At 36.1% G+C, this 20,591-nt stretch overlaps 1 protein-coding gene across 5 annotated transcripts in view; it reads left to right on the plus strand.

Annotated features, from left to right (window-relative positions):
* The window catches only part of bnc1 (basonuclin 1), a 172,076-nt gene that overhangs the window by 125,242 nt on the left and 26,243 nt on the right, over nt 1-20,591 (plus strand). Inside the window, exon 2 of one of the 5 annotated variants that reach the window (XM_039772784.1) lies at nt 14,488-14,620. The exons of 3 other annotated variants lie outside the window; for them this stretch is intronic. In XM_039772784.1, the coding sequence (XP_039628718.1) occupies nt 14,591-14,620 (30 nt within the window). In that variant the 5' untranslated portion in view covers nt 14,488-14,590. Of the gene's footprint in view, nt 1-2,402; nt 2,446-14,487; nt 14,621-20,591 lie in introns of those variants that run through there. One more of the 5 variants, XM_039772783.1, reaches the window with a different exon arrangement.

Below are 20,591 nucleotides of genomic sequence, written 5' to 3' on the forward strand. Positions count from 1 at the left end.
TAGCTTTGTAACCTTCACCAGGTGTATCAAACTATTTCACAACCAAGTGTTATATGTCTAAGCTTTCTTTTCTACATTTTTTCAGTGTGGGAATTAACCTTTACCCTTTACCTTTTTTGAGTGTGTGTGTATAAATATATATTATAACATTCTCAAATCCACTTAATTCATTTCAGGATCACAGAGCAGGAAACAGCCTCAAACAAAGCACCAGTGCATCACAGGGCAGACTCGCACACATACTTATTCACCAATACAGCGCCAGTTTGCATTCAACAGTTATCATAACAGGCACAAATCTGAGTACCACGAGGAAGACCCTATGTAGACATGGGGTAAACATTAAAACGTCACATAGACAATACTGGTTGCGGATTTAGAACCGTAGTCCTGGATCATGGAGCCAGCAGCACAACATGCTGCTTTGCTACAATGCTGAGATGTAAAGATATATAAATTAATTTCCTTATTCCATTACAGAGTTTTAAGTAAGAGCAAGCGAAGGATGGAGCACTCAGTTCCAAGTGATTTCATACGTACAGACACATACTGGTACACAATGGAATGCTTGTCTGTTTGGATGCTGTAGTACCCGCAAGTGAACCCAGGACTCTGGAATAGTGAGACAGTAGTGATGTTCACTGTGCCACCTTGTCCTTTTGTATGTATAAGTTTGTGAGCATGTATATATAAAATATATCGAAAGGATGTTTATGTGTGTGTGTTTGTGTGTGTGTGTGTATATATATAATAAAAAATATATAAATATATTTATATCTATATCTACTGTGCACCGTGTCTTTCTTTTTTGTATCTTATTTGTGCGTGATATTTTTGTACATCCTAAATATTTATGACTATTATAACGTGTTTACCACAAGTAAGAGATGTAAAGTGTTTTAATTACTTATAAACTTCAGTTCAGTGTTGTGGGGGGCGACAGCCTAAGCTAGCAGTCAGGAAACAACCCTGGAAAGGACAGCAGTCCATCACAGGGCTCCTTAATGTGCACAGGACCAATTTCGTATCAGCAGTTAATCTAGCCAGCATGTCTTTGGAGGTATGGGATTAAAAACTGGAGTATCCAGGGGAGCCCCAGTCAGACATGGGGTAGAAACTGTAAACTTTACATGGATACAGGACACCCAGTGTCATGCCATGCCACACTTTTTTATTACTATTATTATTATTATTATTTTCCCCGTTTTATTCAAAAGTTTGAAACTGAAAATAGTAGTTACATTAAGAAATGTCTTAATTTGGTCTTGTTTGATACTTCAAATTTTTTTCTTAGAAATTTCATTATAATTTGCCTTGCATAAAGTACACTTTTGAAAATGATCTGCTTTTATATATTATCAGCCTATGTAGCTGGCCAGTAAACTAATACAGGAGTCTAAACACATTCCAGCATATTCTACCCCTGCCCTAATGTAGATAGCATGTTTTTGGGATATCTGTTAAAAAAGGGTCCCAGGAGAAAATGAACAAGACATAAGCTAGGATCCAAGCACTGTGAGATGGTAATGCTCCATAAATGTGTCAGTCTTTGGCAATTGATATACGCTGAATAACTGTATGTTTAATCTGCCTTTTTCATTGATAACTGCTGCAATCTTGTGTTTACATCTGCCAGCAAATACATTCTCTTCCAATTTATGAACAGCCAGTTTTATCTTTTCCTTATCTTTAATGAATATACTCTTGTTTTGTTTGTCTGGTATCAGTCATGTGTTTCATCCGTTACTTATCTTTAATGAGTGCAGTTTGTATGTCTAATACCAATCTGTGTTTGAGTGTCACCTATTACTGTATAAAGTATACAAAAAGTATAATACAAGTTTGAACTGATACCTGTAGGTGTGTGAACATATTGTATGTATACTTGCCTTAGATTTTCTGACCCTCTCTGTAATGTCATTGCCTTCTGTTTTAAGGAGTTTCTTTTCATGCGTCTCTTTAGCTACCAAGCTCCTTGAACCGTGTGAGTTAATTGTTTGGCTTGTCTTTCTGTGTTCTAACTCCGTGTTATGCAGCACAGGCCCTGGGGCATGTTGGGTTGCTTCGTGCTTCTGCAGCCCGAGAGTGTAGTCAGCTTCATTAGTTTCATGATGGTACATCACCGTGTGGCTGGTGCTATAGGCCCCTTCCAGCTAGTCTCTGAGCATGATCTGCACTTCTTTGGTTTGGATAAGCTTGCAAGGATTTGTCAGCCAGATGTGACAAGATTGTCAAGAGGCAAGCAAAGAGGGAGATCTGATATTAATCAGCGCATAGCTTGAAGCCAAACTTTCTCAAATGCAGTGTACTAACATGTTCTTCTCATTTGCTGCTTTTCTTTGTGGTTACAAAGCTGCCACTGTCTCATTTTAAGCTATTAAGATAGAAACCTATAAAGCACTAATTTTGTAGATGTCCAGAGTAAGCCTTCTGATGGATCACCAGGTAATAATCATTTTCCATGTTTCATTCATAAGTATTTCTTCAGTTTGGCAAAGTGCTTGTCTTTCTCTTTAAGTTGACTTAGCCTGTTGCCATTTTGCACATGGAGCAAGCTTTTTTAAAAAAGAACTAGGATCATTAAGACCCTCGTTCTTTTCAGCTATTGTAGCAATTAATTTTTAAAAACCGCAAGAGACTTAACCTGTTGCAGCATCTTTTTCTCTAGAAAAGCGTTTTTTTTTTATTTGATCAAAACAGCCTGAAACTTGAGGAGCGTTTGTATAACTATGTTAAAAAAAAAAAACTTCTCAATTACAATTTTTGTATTTAATTTCTAGACTTTGCCGTATTTTTATTAGGGAAAAAAATGTGTTCATTTTTGAAATCTTTTTTTTAATGCTGACTGCTACAGAATAGTAAGGCAAATAAATATATAGTACACCACATTGCTTTAGTTGCGGGGTTTTAAACTAACCCTTTAAAAGACTGTTTTTGGTAGTATGTCTGTAATATGTATATAGCATGCATATGTAATTGTTTATCTAATATAAACACAATTTGTGTACAAGTAGTTTATTAATCTTGTTAAAGACAGCTACACCTATATACAGCATGTTGAGCAATTCTTTTGAAAGGTAGACATAATCAACCATATTGTGCCGTTCAGATCTTGCATTTTGAGCCCTATTGTTTCCAGTTCACTCCTGGTTTCCACCTCACTGTACAGCTCTGTGCAAGTCACTTAATCTACTTGAACTCAAATTATAAAAGAAAATGTAAATCATTTAATATATATCTCTGTAGTGGTGTTTTGGGGTCAGAAAGTGCTATATAAAATACAGATTGTTTGTACTTGTCTGTCTAAAACTAGTTTGTTTTTTTTTTTTCATTTAAAAAACCAGATAGAAAAGATGCTAAATAAAATGCAGATAGGTATAGGTCAATAGATTCTTTTAGGTGCCTCTAGCAGCTATTGATATTGAAACTGGTGACAAAAGGGAATCGAGAAGACACATCCATAGATAGCTCCATATAATTTAGCAAAAAAATTATTATTTTATTTTTCTTGTCAGTATTTCGGAATAAGAATTTGAAAAATAATACAGAAGCAAGCTGATTTCTACTGCATAGGTGCTATGTGTATTATGTACAGTACACCAGTGTTGTGTGTGTATTGTGTTTTTTTATATATATATATTTATATACAGTATATATAAAACTTACTAGTGTGTCTGTGTTTATGCTAATTACAGTTAACAAATTGTGCAATTATTTTGTAATTTTGTATCTGTGGTGATAACTGAAGATACTTTGTTGCATGGTTTAATACCTACTTTCATCATTTTAGCTGCCTCTTCATTTACAATGAAACTTCCATTACTGTCGCTGCCCTGAATGTTTTCTCAAAACAAATTAAGTGGAAATATTTTGAAGTATTACAGCAGCCAGACATTCAAGTCACAGCAGCTGGAATCACATGGCACATTACTTAATGCAATTTTGTCTTGAGGTCACCATCCCGATTTCTTGTTGAATAGATTTGTAATTTATACAGTTGTCGTCAACAAGTGGTTATCAGGATTGTTTTCTGCTGTCTTAAGTGTATAAATGCATTTATAAGCATGAGAAATTATCTTGCCACAGGAAATTTATAATCCCTAATCCATAAATTTTACAGCAATTGGCAGAGAGCAATGATTTTTTTTTTTCCCTTCCCCGTTATTGTTATTCTGTGTCATGCTTGTTCTCCTGTGCCATATGTTACTACCAGGACACGTTATTAAATGAGAAAAATATGTGTGCAAAGTTCCAGATGCTGGTACTATTATAATTTTGTTTGCCAGCATATCTTGTGCTGAAAGACAGGTTAAGAATGAATGCAAAAACAGTTGTCATTGTGTCTAGCTTCCTAAAAGCTTGTTTTATTTAACTTTTGCGGTTCACTACACATTGCATCACTTAAGTTACAAAATGTTTGTGATACAGAATTTAATTAATAACAGTTGCTGCTAGTTAGCTACGCTGTCACTTTTTGGGCAATTTATAGCAGGCATAAAATCTGCTCTGTTCTGTAAGGATTTATTCAAATCCCCATATCAGTGAAGTAAGGTGCTGATGTCCTTCCTGACAGATTCTCCTTTCTGCTTGACATTTTTTAAAAGCTTTACCTTTTTGATTGTTGGTTTGTGCCAGGCAGCACCAAGGTGCGGACCTGCTGGCTTTCCCCAGAGCCCTTTTTAAATATGCAACAGCAGATTGCCTGCTGGAAGCTGTCCTGTTCTTGTTAGTTTATTCTGTGTCTCCCCCACGCACAGTGCCTCTCATTTCCAGTGTTGCTTCATTAAGCAACACTCTCTTGTTGTGTCTTCGTGTTACGTTGTTGTGTAGGTGAGTCGCCAGTAAGGAAAGAGTTTTACATGCTGGGTAATTACAAGAGACTATGAGAAGCGTAGGTTTAGAGCTCAGAATACTGTTTTGACCATTCTTTTTGTCCCTATACTTTTTATGTCTTAAGAGTCAATGCCAGTCCACTCAAACACCCACACTCAATCACTCTGGGCAGGTTAAAGTTATCAATCAACCTATCAACATGCCCTTTGGACTGTTTCTTTATGGACTGTGACACTTTTTTAGGGTAAAGAGAATCCTAAAGCAATTTACACCAGGAGTAGTGCATAAATTAGTGCTGCAATTTCTTTTTAGAAGCAGCATAACGTAGTGTTACATTTTCAAACCAGTTTAATGTAACTAAGAAGATCAGGGGCAAGGCAGAAATCATCCGTGGACAGTGTGATTTCATCACAGGATCTGCTCATGCAGCCATGCCCATGCTCACATCAGGCCAATTTATAGTTATACATTAAGTTTTAATTGGATTGGATTTCTCTTACACTTTTCACTACTACTTTTTTGACAAGAAAAAACTTTATATGTACATATTCAATTTTTTGCCTGATCCTCCTCAATCCAGTTTAGGGTTACAGGGCGTCACAGTTTGTCAAGTCTTGAGTGTAAAGTTTAGTCTATCGCAGAGTACTATCACTTGAATGAGCAAATTTAGAGTCCCTGAACTTGCCTACAAATCGTCTGGACCAGAGTCTGAGTCCACTTGGAGCCGAGAGAGGCAGCACCAGTCATCACGCAGCCACTCGTGAATTATACCAAAAAATACAAAATAGCCAAATGTCGTACCAATGTGGCAGCAGCACTTTTTTGGACTGAATGACAGAATTTGTTTTGACCTTGCCACCATTACTACAGGGATCAGAACATGAGGGAATAAATTCTGAACATTAATCCCCTATTCTGCCACAGTCTATCTTTCTTGAGATTGTGAATTCTGCCTTATTACATCAGTGGTGATCAACTAATGGTTCGATATTCATTACTATTTATTTATTAACTTCCATTTGAAAGTGATTTTTAAAATTTGGTGCATTAACTACTATGGTGTTTTAAGAGGCTGAATGTTCTGCATTTTTTTTATGTTCAGATGTGGTGTTTGGAACTTTGCAAAATTTGGCAAAAAGTCTTTTTTTGGGGTGGAATGGTGAATTCCATTTGCATACATTGGAAATAAAAAATATTTATTAAAAGATATTGGGGAAACAGCTGTGGAAAAAATTACAAGTAAAATTGTGCTTTTGTCTTGTTTTCACCAAAGAATAATCCTGGTGGTACAAACTACTCTTACCTCCTACAAAATGTATGCCATTGCTTAGGCAGCCTTTTTGTGGTTTGTGATTACTTTTTAGAAGCTCGTCCTACCTGATTACACACCAAACATCAGCATTCTTTTTCTGTGTTGAAAAAACATTTACTATAACTAAAGTTGAGGTGGCTCTTAATTGGGACAAATAACTACAGAGAGCATCCACGTACCAGATTTACTGCACTGAAAGGTCACATTAAAGACTGTAGAAGTGGAATTACGAAGCAGTGCGAGTGCCAGTGAACTGTTTCTTAAAAGACTGACTTCAGGGAATCTACAGATTGCAGTCTGCTATTCAAAAATACACCGTACAGGAGCTCAAGTGGAAACAGATGAAAAGAGAAAAATACTATAATGCTTTGTGTCTATCTGTTGACAATATACTGCATACCATACAGAGTATTCAACATGCCTATTAAATAAAAAAGTAAAAGTGGGACAATAATACAAAAATACGAACACCAAAAAAGTATATAATAAAAATAACATAACATAAATACAGAACTATAGAGAAACCCACACAGAAACCATGAAAAAAAGATACAGTAATTAATTTATGCCAATAAGTAACAGAAAAGTTTAAAGAATATGAAAAAGAGAAATACAAAAATGTACTTAAGAAATACCACTGATAAAAATAAAAATGTAAAATGCGTGTATTTTGCAAAATGGGAATAATGGAAATGTCTTTATGTGTAAGCCATAGTGACAGTAGATGAGAGTGAGTGAGTGCCTTTGCTGTAGGTGAATTATAAATAGTTTGTCTGAATGTATGCATGCTTATCTGTGTATATATATTACATACCATTTATGTGTGTATGTATATACATTACGTAATACTGTGTGTGTGTATAAATCTCTATTTAATAATCTAACTTAGTGTAGGTAGGAGGGGGTTCAGAGTTAGAGCAGTGCCATTAGATGTCAGGTAAGAAACACCTTGGACAGGGCACCAGTGATCACAGAGTCAATTCACATGCACAAGAGTACTGGGACCCATTTAGAATTGCAGGTCACCCTAATGCTAATCTTTGGGATGTGTGGGAAAAAACCCAGAATATCTCAGTAGAAAAGCTACACTGACATGAGGAAAAGGTGCAGACTACACAAAGACTTTGACTAGATGCAAGATTCTGACTTAGGGCACCAGATTTATGAGGTGGCAGCTTTAACCACAGTGCCACCCGGAGACAGATACAGATGTAATGCAAGTATTAATAAATATTAATAATAATAATAATAATAGTATTTAATAGTGTTTATAGTGTATAAATAGTTTGGTGGCACACTGGTTAGTGCTGCTACCCAAGATCCCAGTCCAATCCCTGTCTGTATCTCCGTTTCATTCCAGTGATGTACAGGTTAAGTTAATTAGTGATTCAAAGCTGGCCGTGTATAAGTGAGAATGGTTGTACTTGTGAGAGTGTCACGTGACTAGAGTTTGGTTTCTGCATTGCTCATGATGCACGCACATGCCATAAAAACAAAACATACACATAAAATTGTACACTTATAAAATAAAAACAAAAATGAGTTTTCTATAGTGAAGATCTTCATAAATTTACCTTTCATCATTTGAGTACAGGCATTATTAGCAATGTGGATTGAGCATGCAATTTTGTGATTTGATGTATCACTTTTATCTTGTAAAAAAAAAAAACATTCCGAGGTGCTTTAATAAACAAAAAGGGCTACAGTTTAATTTTATATATTTACATTGAGGCACAAACTGGTTCACTGTCTTTTTACATAGTCATACATTAAGTCAGTGGTAGGATAGAAGCTGGCAAGGTTGTGGTGTTTTTTATTTTTTTTTTAATTTTGTTTTTATTGTAGCACCTTTGCAAAGTGAACGCAATGTCCAAGATTTTTCAAGGTGCACTACAGCTAAAAATGTATAGTGCAATTTATTAGAATATATTTCACAGTTGGAATATAGTAAAATTTAAATAGTTGCTCAGGATTGTGTAATAAATCAGAACAAGGGGAGCCATTATTTTCGTTTTATTCCACACATTTCTATAGTGAAACTTATGCCAAGCTGCTATTGTAATCGCATGTCAAATAGGGTATTGACGTACTTTGATTATATCCTTAAGCCACTGAGCTATGTTCTCTAGGAGGTACGCAGTGAGAATGCAGAAGCGTCTAGTGGACAATTTTCTGAAATCCAAAATTCTGCGTGCTATTCAAATTGAAGTTTAACTAAAGGAAAGCTTCTAAAGTCATATATTAATACTAAAAATCCGAATAATTCATTTATTGTGTACTATACCTTGTTAGAGACTTCATTAAAAGACTTTTTTTTTTTTGATTAGCGTATGACAGCATTTATCCAAAATCTTTTTCTTTTTTTTTTTTTCTGTGCAAGGATTTCAGTCTGCGACTGAAAAGAAAAGAAAATCTTTCAAGAAAGCAGAATACCCCTTTAGACATCTGCTTTAGATTTTTTAACCATTAGAATACAATACTAAAAGAGCCAAATGACAGTGCAAACTCTTCCAGTATTTTTCCAAAGAATTTTACCATTTTCTCATTCATAAATGCTACAAGAAAATGATCACTTAACCTGGCATCTTTATAGATGTTTACAATATTAGCGGTAATATACATCAGTTTACTTGTCCTTTTATTATTTGTTTTCATTGTTCTGGCTATCTGTATCATACTTTTTTCTTAACATTAGAGACAAGTTATTTATTTTTTTCTTTTTAACTTTTGAGGTGTGAACAGCAACACCTAAAGCCACACCTGTTTAATTCAATCCATCACCACACATCACTAAAGAATCTTTAGCTGAAGGAGGTAGAAAATGTGCTCAGCCTGCATTAAGTAGGATTGGTGCACCAGTTTGCCAAAACTCAGGTCTGCAGACAGGTTTGTCCACACCCACAATTTCTCTGGATATTATTATCGAATGATAGCATTATGATGATCAGATTTTGCTTTGATTGTTTCTTAATTTGTATGCCATTTTATTGCATTCTTTCAATACATTTTCAAGAAATCTGTAATTCTAATTGCATATTAATGATCAGGTAATGTAACCCCATATATGTAACAGGATCTTCCTTTCAACATTAGATTGTGGAAGAATCTGTGCACTTTTTTTAAAAATGTATTAACCCATGAATATATTAGTTTCTTTAGTTTTAATAATTATTAAATATTAGGTTGTAGAGAGGAAGCGAAAATCAAAAGGAGGTAATTATATAGTATCTTAAAGACAGAATCAAAAGTAAGGATGGATTGATTATATGAGTGAAATGAATAAGAAATGCTATTGTGAGACACGCTACTAGTTCAAGTGGAAGTTCACTTTGAAATTACACCAGGCCCTAATTTCAGCGTCTCCTTTTTTCATCCTTTCCCTTTATTTTTAATAATCGTATCTTTCCTCTGTAACTGAAAATCTCATAAGTTAACGTATTATTTAACAGTGCACTAAATGTTGACAAAAAAGGTCAATGTCAAAAAATTATTATTTTTTATTTTTTTTTAATCTGGCCTCTTTCATACTCTTGGGAGGACGACACATTAGTCTTTGATTGTTGGTCTTCAGTACAGAAAATAAGAAGACAACTACTACGGGTTTATACTGTGATTATTGTGACGTATGCAGAGTACTTGCATATTCTAATTAACATGAACCATGTTGCTCCTCTCTGAATCTGTGATAAAACAGTCTACATGAAGATTATAACCAACCTTCTAGCTAGATTCTTGGCTGTGTGGAGGTTGTATGTTCTCCTGTCTCTGTTTCAGTTTTCATCAGGTACTCTTTCTTCTTACACCCTTAAGACATGTGTCTAGGCTTAGTTTTCTACACTAAACTGACTCTATGTGAATGACTTTGCACAGCAGTGGATTGGGCATCTTGTCCGGAATTTTCTCCTGCCTTGGGACCAGTGCTGCCTAGTATGCCTTACCCTAAATATGAATGAGTGGGTTCTAAAAATAGATAGACAGTAGGAAAGCTGGTTCATCCTAAATCTCCACAATAGTACTATACTACAGTTCTTTAATTTATTAAAAGTACATCTTTTATTGCTGGTTTCTGATGCTACAAGGAGACCTGGACCATTTAAGGAATAAGAAAATCTTACTTGGGCAATTGAGAAACTGTACAGTAAAAAGTATATCAGTTTTGAAGAGTGTCACTTAACAGTTTTATTGTAATAATGGAAGCCATGCATTAAAACTTAATTAATTTATACATTTCAAGATGAGAAAAATTAAGATCAGTTCAATTTACAATAACTATTGCACAAAGGTACGTTTGACATTTCGAGTTTCCTTGGTTAACAAAGGTATTACCTTAAATTGATGTACAATGCATTCGGAAAGTATTCAGGCTCCTCCGCTTTTTACACATTTTGTTATGTTGTAACCTTGTGCTGAAATCATTAAAATGTATTTTATCCCTCGTTAGGTAACACTCAATATCCAGGAATGACAAAAGCAAAAACAGGAGGTTAGATTTTTTGCAAATTTATTAAAAGTAAACTTCAATGTGACATGGACACAAGTATTCAGAACTTTTACATAGTAATTAGTTGAATCCCCTTTGGCAGTGATTCCAGCCTGGATTCTTCTTGGGTCTGACGCGCCAAGCTTCTCACACCTGGATTTCAGGATTTTCTGAAATTCTTCTCTGCAGATCCTCCCGGGCTCTGTCGGGTTGGATGGAGACCATCCATGTGCAGCTGTTTTTACGTCTCTCCAGAGATGCTTGGTTGTGTTCAAGTCTCAAGGTTCTAGCTGACCCACTCCTGTGTTGTCTTTATTTTGTGCTTAGGGTCATTATCCTGTTGGAGGTTGAAACCTCTGCCCAAGCTGATTAGGTCCAGAGTGCTCTGGAGCAGGTTTTGATTACGGATATCCCTGTAATTTGCTCTCTTCACGTTTCCCTCATTCCTGACTAGTCTCCCGGTATGGTATGGTAAAGTGATGCGCGGTGCCTGGTTTGCTCAACACATGACGCTTAGAACTGAGGCCAAACAGTTCAATCTTGGTTTCATCAGACTGCAAAATCTTGTTTCTCACTGTGTGAGAGTCCTTTACGAACCTTTTTACAAACTCCAAGCAGGCTTTTATGGATCTATTATTGAGTAGTTTCTTCTATGTGGCCAGGCTGCCACAAAGCCCTGATTGGTGTTTCAATGATAGTTGTCCTTTTGAAGGTTTCTCCACTCTCCACACAGATTCTCTTGAGCTCAGCCAGAGTTTTCATTAGGTTCTTGGTCACCTCCTTTACAAACTGATTGCTCAGTTTGGCCAGACAATCAACTCTAGGAAGAGTCATGGTTGTTCTAAACTTTTTCAATTTTAGAATTATGGAGCCCACTCTGCTTTTAGGAATCCTTCAGTGCTGCAGACATTTTTTTAGCTTATACCCAGATCTGTGCCTCAGCACAAATCTGTCTCTCAACTCTGCAGGAAATTCCTTTGACTTCATAGCTGGGACCTTCTATAGGCTGATGTGGGCCTTTCCAAATCATGTTCAGTCAGTTAAACTGACCACAGGTGGACTCCAAACAAGGTCTAGAAACATCTCAGCAGTGACCATTAGAATGGGATCCACCTGAGCCATATTACAAGTGTCATATTTTCAATAAATTTGAAAACAAAAATCTAAAATCCTGTTGTTGGTTTGTCATTCTATAATACTGATTATTGCTTGAAGAGGGAGAACCATGAATTTCATTGGTTTTAACATAAGGCCGCAACATAAAAAAAAATGTGAAAAAAGTCAAGGGGCATGAATACATTCTGAATGAGCTGTATTGTTTTCTATAAGTAAAGTACTATAAATAAAATTTATAATAATAATTTGAGGTTATAACATGGGGCCTGCTGAGTGTTTTTTAGTGAGCTCTTGTGTTAAAACCAACAAATTGTAACTTTAACAAATGGATATTTAACTCCATTAAGAGCAACAAAGGCTGTAGATTTTCAATGTGGCTAATTTCTTAATCAGCTTAATTATATGTTATCATTGGATTCCAATATTACTGCCATTTTTTTATTTATTTTTTTGTGTGTTTTAACACTCAAAAGTGAAATTTATCAAAGCTGTACATTCTGGTTATAATGTATTGGGTCACTGTGAATGTACTCGAGTAGAAGACTGTTCTTCTCTTGTCCTGGAGAGTAGCACTGTCTGTGGGTTGATAAGAAGATTGATTTGTTGTAGTAACATCCATTTGACCAGCACTAAGCATCCTTGCTGTAGCTAGGTTTGTTGATGCATTGATATTGTATTTAAGGCACTGGGCTATTTGAATTTAACAGTCTGGAGTCCAAATGTTAATGAATACATGACCTTCATGCAAGCCTCATTATGTGCTTCCCCTTCTCTTTATAATTTAGAAAGACAGCAGGACAGACATGACAGTGAGGTAGGATAAATACACTTCTTTAAACTAAAATTGTTGACTGGAATTCAAGTTTATGAAATTTCCTAGAAATCAAAACCCAGAATGTGAGATAGTTGCTAATGCTAAGGGTGAAACTGAACTGCAAGATGGAACTTAAGTAAATAAGACACCTAGTAAAACATTCAAATTACCTTTGAAAGAAGACACTGTTTTTGGGAAGCAATGGGTTAAGGATACAGACATGTTGGAAATATATTTTTCTCTGCGTTTACTAAACCTTCTTATTCCGTCCACGTGCCTGGGGCCTGTTCCAGGTTTTTTGGCAGAACAGACCCTAAAAGGGTGTTAGCATATCTGTGCAGGGTACAGTCACTCACACCTACACCAATCTTGACTTGCTAGTCAACCTAAACTGCAAACGTTCGAGGTGGGTTAAGAAACCAGAGAAAACACACCCTTGCATAGAAAAATGTGCAATTTGCTCACACAAAGTGGCTGGGAAATAAATTCAGATCTCTACAGGTCTGAAGGCAGTTGTGATAACCACTGCGTCACTGCATAGTCCAGGCTTAAGTTCCATCAATTTCTTCCTCATTCTTCTTAATAGGAACCGTTCATTGCAGAAAGAAGTGTAACAATTTGAAGGACTAAATATTGTAGATACATGATAATTAATGTAAAGTTATTCAGTGCATAAGATATACTGCAAATCTCTTAACCTAGCTGCAGTGACACATAATTACAATATTAGAAACTTAAAAAAAAAATAATAATTTTGCCTTGTTACATGACCATTCAAAAACTGCACTTGTAAACTTAAAAGATTTCAGTTTAACAGCACATAGTCTTCATCAGTGAATATAATGGGTTTTGTCTTCCTTTAAAAAACAAAAACCTGCAAGAATACGCCATGAATAGTTAATCAGGAGGCATTGGGATTCTACGCAAAACTCGGTCTTCTGCTTGTCTGTAGTCTCAGAAACTGATTGAGACATATATTAAATGTAGCAGCAAAGGAACGTTACGTGTGTAATGGGATTACATTAATTGGACCGTGCTCGTTTTGTGCCTGATAATGATGGGATTTAGCTCCTTTAAGGCTGTGGGTTTTATTCATCACTTTATTCTTTTAAATGAAAATCAGGTGCCTTGCTGTTACAGGAAAGTCAGTATTAAAGTATTTCTGGTAATTAAGTTCCAGCAGGAGTCATATTTGATTAAGAAGCTAGGAGTGCCCACTTTGCTGTTGACTCAGTGTGCTTTAGGGACATATGCAAGGAATACAAAGTATCTAGTACATGTATTATTGATTGCTTAAATGTGGAAAACAGAAAAGAAAGAGTTTGTTCGAAGAATAAATCAACAAATGCTGCCAGCTTTGCCAAAAGTATGTTTTACATGCAGTCTTTTACTTCTCTCATGAGTAATGTGGAAGTGAAGTACAGTTGAAAATTAACTTATTAAACTAAATTAATCCATTAATGTACAAATATTCAAATTTAAATCTCAATGTTATTATTAGAAAAAGGTGTCATCTGTGTCATTATGAGCTAAAATCAAAAATACACAAATGGGGTAGCCATTCCTTCAATAAAAGCCTCACTTTTGGTGGTGTTGTTATTTTATTTTATTTTATTGTTTAGTTCTCTATGTTTAACTAATTAATATGATTGCCCATATCTCCAATTTGTGAAACCGCATTGCTCCTTAGAAGCTTACAAGAAGGTAAAGCCCGTCCTGGTAGCACTGGGCGCTGGATAGGGCAGCCATCTATTACAAAGCACGCAGCCCTTCAAAATCCATTAATTTTCAGTGTCAAATGAAGCCAGAGATTATCCCAGGAGCCTAGCACAGTATTATTTATTTATTCAGCTGATGCTTTTATCCAAAGCAACTTGCATTAATTGAGATACTTCTGATTGCATTTCTTTTGTTTTTCCTATTTGAACACAGGAATGCTTACGGTCACACACTGTCATTAGCAGGAGGATTTGAACCCTCAGACTCGGGATATGACATTCAAAGCCTTAAGCACTATGCCACACTGCCTGCACATATGTGGTGCCAGTCCACTCGTTTGGGTTACGTAAGCATAAACTAATTTTTCTGTACCTGTTTTACATTATAGTGTTGAGTTAAGATAGAGATTTTCCTAGTAACATCAAGCTCAGGGTAGGAACCAAACCTGAATGGTGTTCCAGCTCATCCCAGGGTGCGTAGTTTTTTAAAAATCCTTTCATTTCCTGAATTTATTCCATTACAGTATCAAGTAGAGTTGGGCACTATCCCAGGAACCAACTCTAGACAGGGTGCCAGCTACCATTGACAACACAGCTATAAACATCTTTTTTTTTTTTTTTTTAGCCCACTTAATTCAGTACAAGGAAACTAGAGGCTGACCCAATATCATCATGCTGAAAACAAGAACCAGTATAGGACGGGGTGCCAGGTCATCAGGGTACTTACTTACAGATATTCAGGGGAACCTCCCAGTGCAGTGCAGAGTATGTGCAGTGTCTAATATTACAAAACAATTAGAAAATGTATTTAAGGATAAACAATTATAATTGTTGGGCAGCACACTACTAACACTGCTGTCAGACAGCTTGAGGTGACTGTTTTCTGAATCTTGGTCCACTTATTTTCTTTGTGGAATTTTCATATTCTTGTTTCATGTTTACATGCAGTTTTCATCAAATACTACTGCCACTGCCACATTGCAGAGACTTGTGTGTTAAGCTGATTTAGATTTGTAAAGTAACCTGCTATGATTGCTCATGGATTCATTATGTGCGTAAGAACATCAGACTGAATGATCTCCTCTTGTTTGTCAAATTTCTTATCAATCTCATTTTGTTTAGTTAATATCTTAGCTTTCCCAATATCATATCCAGATGCTTCTTAAAAGTTCTGAAGGTTTCTGCTTCAACTCCATGTCTCGGTAGTTTGTTCCATATTCCCACAACTCTGTGTAAAGAAGTGCTTCCTGGCTTCGATTGTGCTTCAATAGGCTCTGACACTAGTTGACCCAAAAATGTAGGTTTAGTAAATGTATGGTTTATATAATTAAGTCAATCCCTCTTCTTAATCTAGTTTTACATTTACAGTATCAGTAGGTATTTGATTCTATCCTAATTAAACTTAAATAGACACACTGGTGCATTTTCAATGTGATTTAGTCCTGTCTATTGTTTGCTCTATGCAATTTAATAATAATCTGAAACTTGCTTAGTTCAATTCATGAACATGGTACAGGCAGACGCTCGTGTCCGCATCGCACATTAACTAGTCTGTTATAGGCCATTTACAGACATGATCCCTTATTTACACAAACAAACTTGGGGACAATGGACTGTCACAATTTATAACATTCTCAAAAACACCTGATCCAATTCAAGGCCAGTAATTGCCAGTACCTATCACAGTATCACTGCCTGAAAGGCAGGCAATAACCATGGCTGGTGATAGTCCATCGTAGGACCCACTCATGCACACACCTCCAATTCACCAGCTCAAGATGATTTACTTGACCATCTTTGCTTGGAGCCTCCCCATGACTCTGCTCAGGATAAAGCGGTTTTGTGAGATCGATGGACGGATTTTCTCCAACATTACACCACACAGGCATCATCCAGGGCATGGGATTTGTATCCAGGACACGAGATGTGTGAAGCAGCAGAGGTGCTACGTGCCGTCATGGTAATATATTTATATTTTTGGTTCTGTGAATCCACTTATTCCATAATAGGGTTTTGGTAGCTGGAGCCTATTCATCCTGGCAATTGCGGGCTCAACGTATAAACCCATCCTCGATCTTATAGTATAATAAATTCATACTGGCTCAGTTTAATTCTTTCGTTCAAGTTTTTCAGAGAGTGCTGATGTACCCTAAGTGAATGCATGTAAACACAGCTAGAACAGATAAACTCCTCGCAGATGGTGAAGAGGTCCTTGGTGTTAACTACTGCTGAAATTTGCTCGATCAAGTGACTGAATGCCACTTCTATCTATCTATATATATATATATATACACATATGTTTTTCTTTTTTAATGTAACCACTCAACCACAGTTTGTGGAATGTGGCCTTTTACCCTTTGAGACCTGAGGGTCTACAAAAAAGCTGTCTAAAGTATTTTGCTGCAAGCAGCAACGCAGCCTCTTTAAGTGAAGATAATTAACTGTGGTCACAGTATAATGGCGCATCACCTTGTCAAGCTGCTGTTCCTTCGTATTAACCCTGATTTTTTCATTCTTGGGTTTAGTATAGAGAAACAACAAATGGCATACCATGTTTTGTGTCAGGAGGGTGTATTGTTTCTTCATGCACAAAATTGACTGCAGCAGCATTTTAAGACTGTGCAATGAAAGAATGAGTTGAGAGTTGCGAAAGAATTCTCACTGGCATTTTTTTTGCTTGTTTGAAAACCAAAGTAATGCTTAGTTGATCCTGAATGAGGGCATGACAACTGGCTGAGTGAATTACTATAGTACTGCTGGTACCATTTTATTTAAAAGTGACTGTACTCATGCAAATGTTTGAATTTTTCTCTATAATGAAATACAATGGTATATCTATCTATCTATCTATCTAGAGTACAGTCACTTTACATGTATATATTTATATATATATATATATATATATATATATATATATATATATATGTATAGTATGCAGTAAAAAATTAGTCCTGTTACACTGTTTCATTTTTCTTTTTAATTGTAAATGGCAAGATGTGTTTTGTTTATTGTAGAAGTAATTTTATTCAGATGACAATATGCAACACTGTCTGAGATTTTACTGGTATGGAAGATAGAAGTTTTGAAGAAAGGTTGCTATACTTTCTCATTATGTCACCAGATTGTTAACTTGTTAATATTAATAAGCAAATATGGTGGTGAAAATGGTCCAAATAAATAATGAAAGCAAAATGTTTACACATAACGAAAAAAAAACTGATATCAAAAATGGATTCCGTGGGTCAAGAAACACCCAAAACAAATGCCATTATGAGGAAAAAGAACCTGTGAAGATGCAGAAAAGTCTAGAAAGACTTAACCTTAACACTGTTGTTTGTTGTTGACTTAAGTGCTAAAACAAAGAACTGTAGTAAGTAGACAAAGCATAGAATAATGGCATGTCTGATGTGGCACAATTTATATTGTTGCACCGTTTGCATTAATTATAGTATTTCCGAAGATGTGCTCAATGGCATCATAATGATGGCATCTCAACATGGCTGTTCCATTTAAAAAAATAAATAAATAACTGAGACTGAAACGGCATCATTTTTTTTATTAATAGGTAAAAACAATAAGAGAAGCTGAACAGGCACTCAGAAAGTATTGAAGTACACAGAATCATAAGAGTTGCATGTTGATTAGCACATGCAAGTAAAACTTTCATTGTACTATGTACATACGATAATTTTGACCTTATAAAGCTATAATGTATCTGTCTGTCTACCTGTTTATCTAATAAAACATTGTATGTCTAGTATCTCAGAGTAATCTGAATGGTCATTTTGGCTTTGGTGTGATTGGTCAGTTCAGCTTTGGTGACGCAAAGAAAGAGGAAGTGTGAGTACTTGTCCTAGTACTATTGCAAACCAACAGTGAATAAAATTCCAGTCCATTACTGTACACAGTGCAAGTGAAAAGTTCCCAAACCTCACTGACAATCCAGTAAATAATAAAATAGCTGATGTTCATCATATTCTATCTTTAGCTGTCCAAAACTTATGATGAACTCTGCAGGAGATATAATATCATGATGCATTTTTTTTTATAAGACACTCTAAAGAACACTTTGATTTAGAGGAAAAATACTGTGAAGTCAAGGAGAAAACAGCGGTTAGCAGCACTCCCACACACCTCCAGAGACACCAGTGCCCAATGTAATTTTATCTTTATGGAATTTGCTTGTTCTCTCTGTGTTGGTATGTGTTTTTTCCAGATATTCTGCTTTCCATCCACATACTGAAGGAACATATTCTAAACTACCACGAAAAAAATGCCAAAGGCTGGATGTGGTTCTAGACCATCACACTCATGCAGGCAAATTTAGAATCTCTCAATTTGCTTGATGTTGAATCTTCTAATTTTCCTCATGATTTTTTTTTTTTTTTTTTATGAAATAAGCTGTTTCTGACAGTTTTTTAATGAAGGTTAGTTATCAAGTTAATTAAAGTTAACAAATCTGATATATGTTAGTCTCCTCTTGTTTTTAATATTTGATATACTTCTGTGATCATAAATCTGCCTAGCTTCTAAGAATGTATGCTGACATGATCAGGCATCCTATGCCCTATTGGTTTCCTGCCCTAATCTAATGCAGCCAGGATATCCTCTGCTCCGTGTGACCCGGCAATATGCTTTAAAATGTATTTGTATTCTTGTACATTTTATTTATAGGACAGCATTTACATGCACATATCACTTCACAAGTTCACATCCATAATTGCTCTGTACTGTACAGGTTTAGAACTACAGCTCAGGCAAGGTAAGTGAAGAATTGATATTTCAACCTTCTGGTTTAGTGTACAGTGCTGAGGTCAGTAGGTAGTGCTGCTTTTAGGGATTCCTAAAAAGCAACAGCCATATTTAGATGAATAATTTATTTAGTTGACCTTGTAGGAAGCAATATACACTATATAGCCAAAATTATGTAGACACTCACCCAAATGATTGCTTTCAGGTGTGTGAGTGTTAAGAGGTGCATACAATTAGCACATACTCTAGCAATGTAATCTACGTTAATGAATATTGTCAGTCACTAGATTGGATTACACTGAAGAATCCAGTGACTTTAAACATGACACAGTCCTAAGATGCAACCTTTGTCACAAGTCACTTTTTTCTCTCTTGTATCTGCCCCAGTCAACTGTAAGTGCTATTATTGTGTAGTGGAGGAATCCAGGAACAACAGCAGCTCAGGCACAAACTGGTAAATCATGCAAACTAACAGAGCAGGGCCACCGAGTGCTGAAGTGCATAGCGAATAAAAGTTACCTTTCTCCATATTACTGCCTTTGGTTTTGGAATGGGATGTCCAATAAGCTCATACAGTATAGGTGTAATGGTCAGGCAGACACAAACTTATCCATATATTATAGTTATTGTATATGTGTTTTCCAATATCTATATATATATATATAATTCACTAAGGCAAGACGCCCATGGAAAGCACATCGGAAGGGGCGTGGATTCACTAAGCCGCCAACAAGTAAGACAAATATGGCACACGCAGGAAGGAGCCATGCATGAGGTGAATCGGCGTATGCAGCGTGTAAAACAGTTTGCGAGGGGTATCCCATGGGATCCTTAAAACAATAATTTACAACTGAGGTTAAAACACAATGAAGTAAGCAGTCTTTAAAAACCGAGTTTTTGGTCACGACCACGTGCACCATAGCAAACTGTTTTACACGCTACATACAGTAATTCGCATCCGCGACAAACATGCGTCTTCTTAGATGCTCCTGCAGGAACACGGAAAGTCTACATGAGTCTCCGGTGCATCTGGACTGTACAAAGATGACAACGACTCAAGTGACGAGTTGGAGGTGGGCACATGCGCGATGGCGGTCCCCCAGTTTTCAGTCAGGGTGTGTTGGTTCATTCTGTGCATTGTTACAGTGTTGCTTTTCTTGCTGATTTATTACATTACCGATTTTTCAAATGTTCATTTTCTCCCTGTGCTTAAAAATCATTAAAAAACCGGCCTGATTATGCGGCGTATGGTACTCCGTGGGTTGGCTAGTACTATTTAATGGCAGTGTAGTGCCTATCTAGCACTTGGCTTTGTACACAAAAGAATTTTAGCTATAGCTCAGAAGCATTAAACAGCTGAATTGTGTAGCAATTACTCCATTCCTACGTGCTGGATCAACCATTCAGTCAATTACTACAAAGCAGAAATGCTTAAACTTCTTGTTCATTGTTTGTCCAACTGCATCTACTGCTGCACTGTCCCTAAAGATGTACACTTGCCTATTGGTTAAAAAGCAAGGAAGGCTGCTGTGTATTAATAAATTTTGTCATTTTTTAGCTCTATAA

This window comes from Polypterus senegalus, chromosome 12 (genome assembly GCF_016835505.1).
Source record: "Polypterus senegalus isolate Bchr_013 chromosome 12, ASM1683550v1, whole genome shotgun sequence".
NCBI classification, from domain to species: domain Eukaryota; kingdom Metazoa; phylum Chordata; class Cladistia; order Polypteriformes; family Polypteridae; genus Polypterus; species Polypterus senegalus.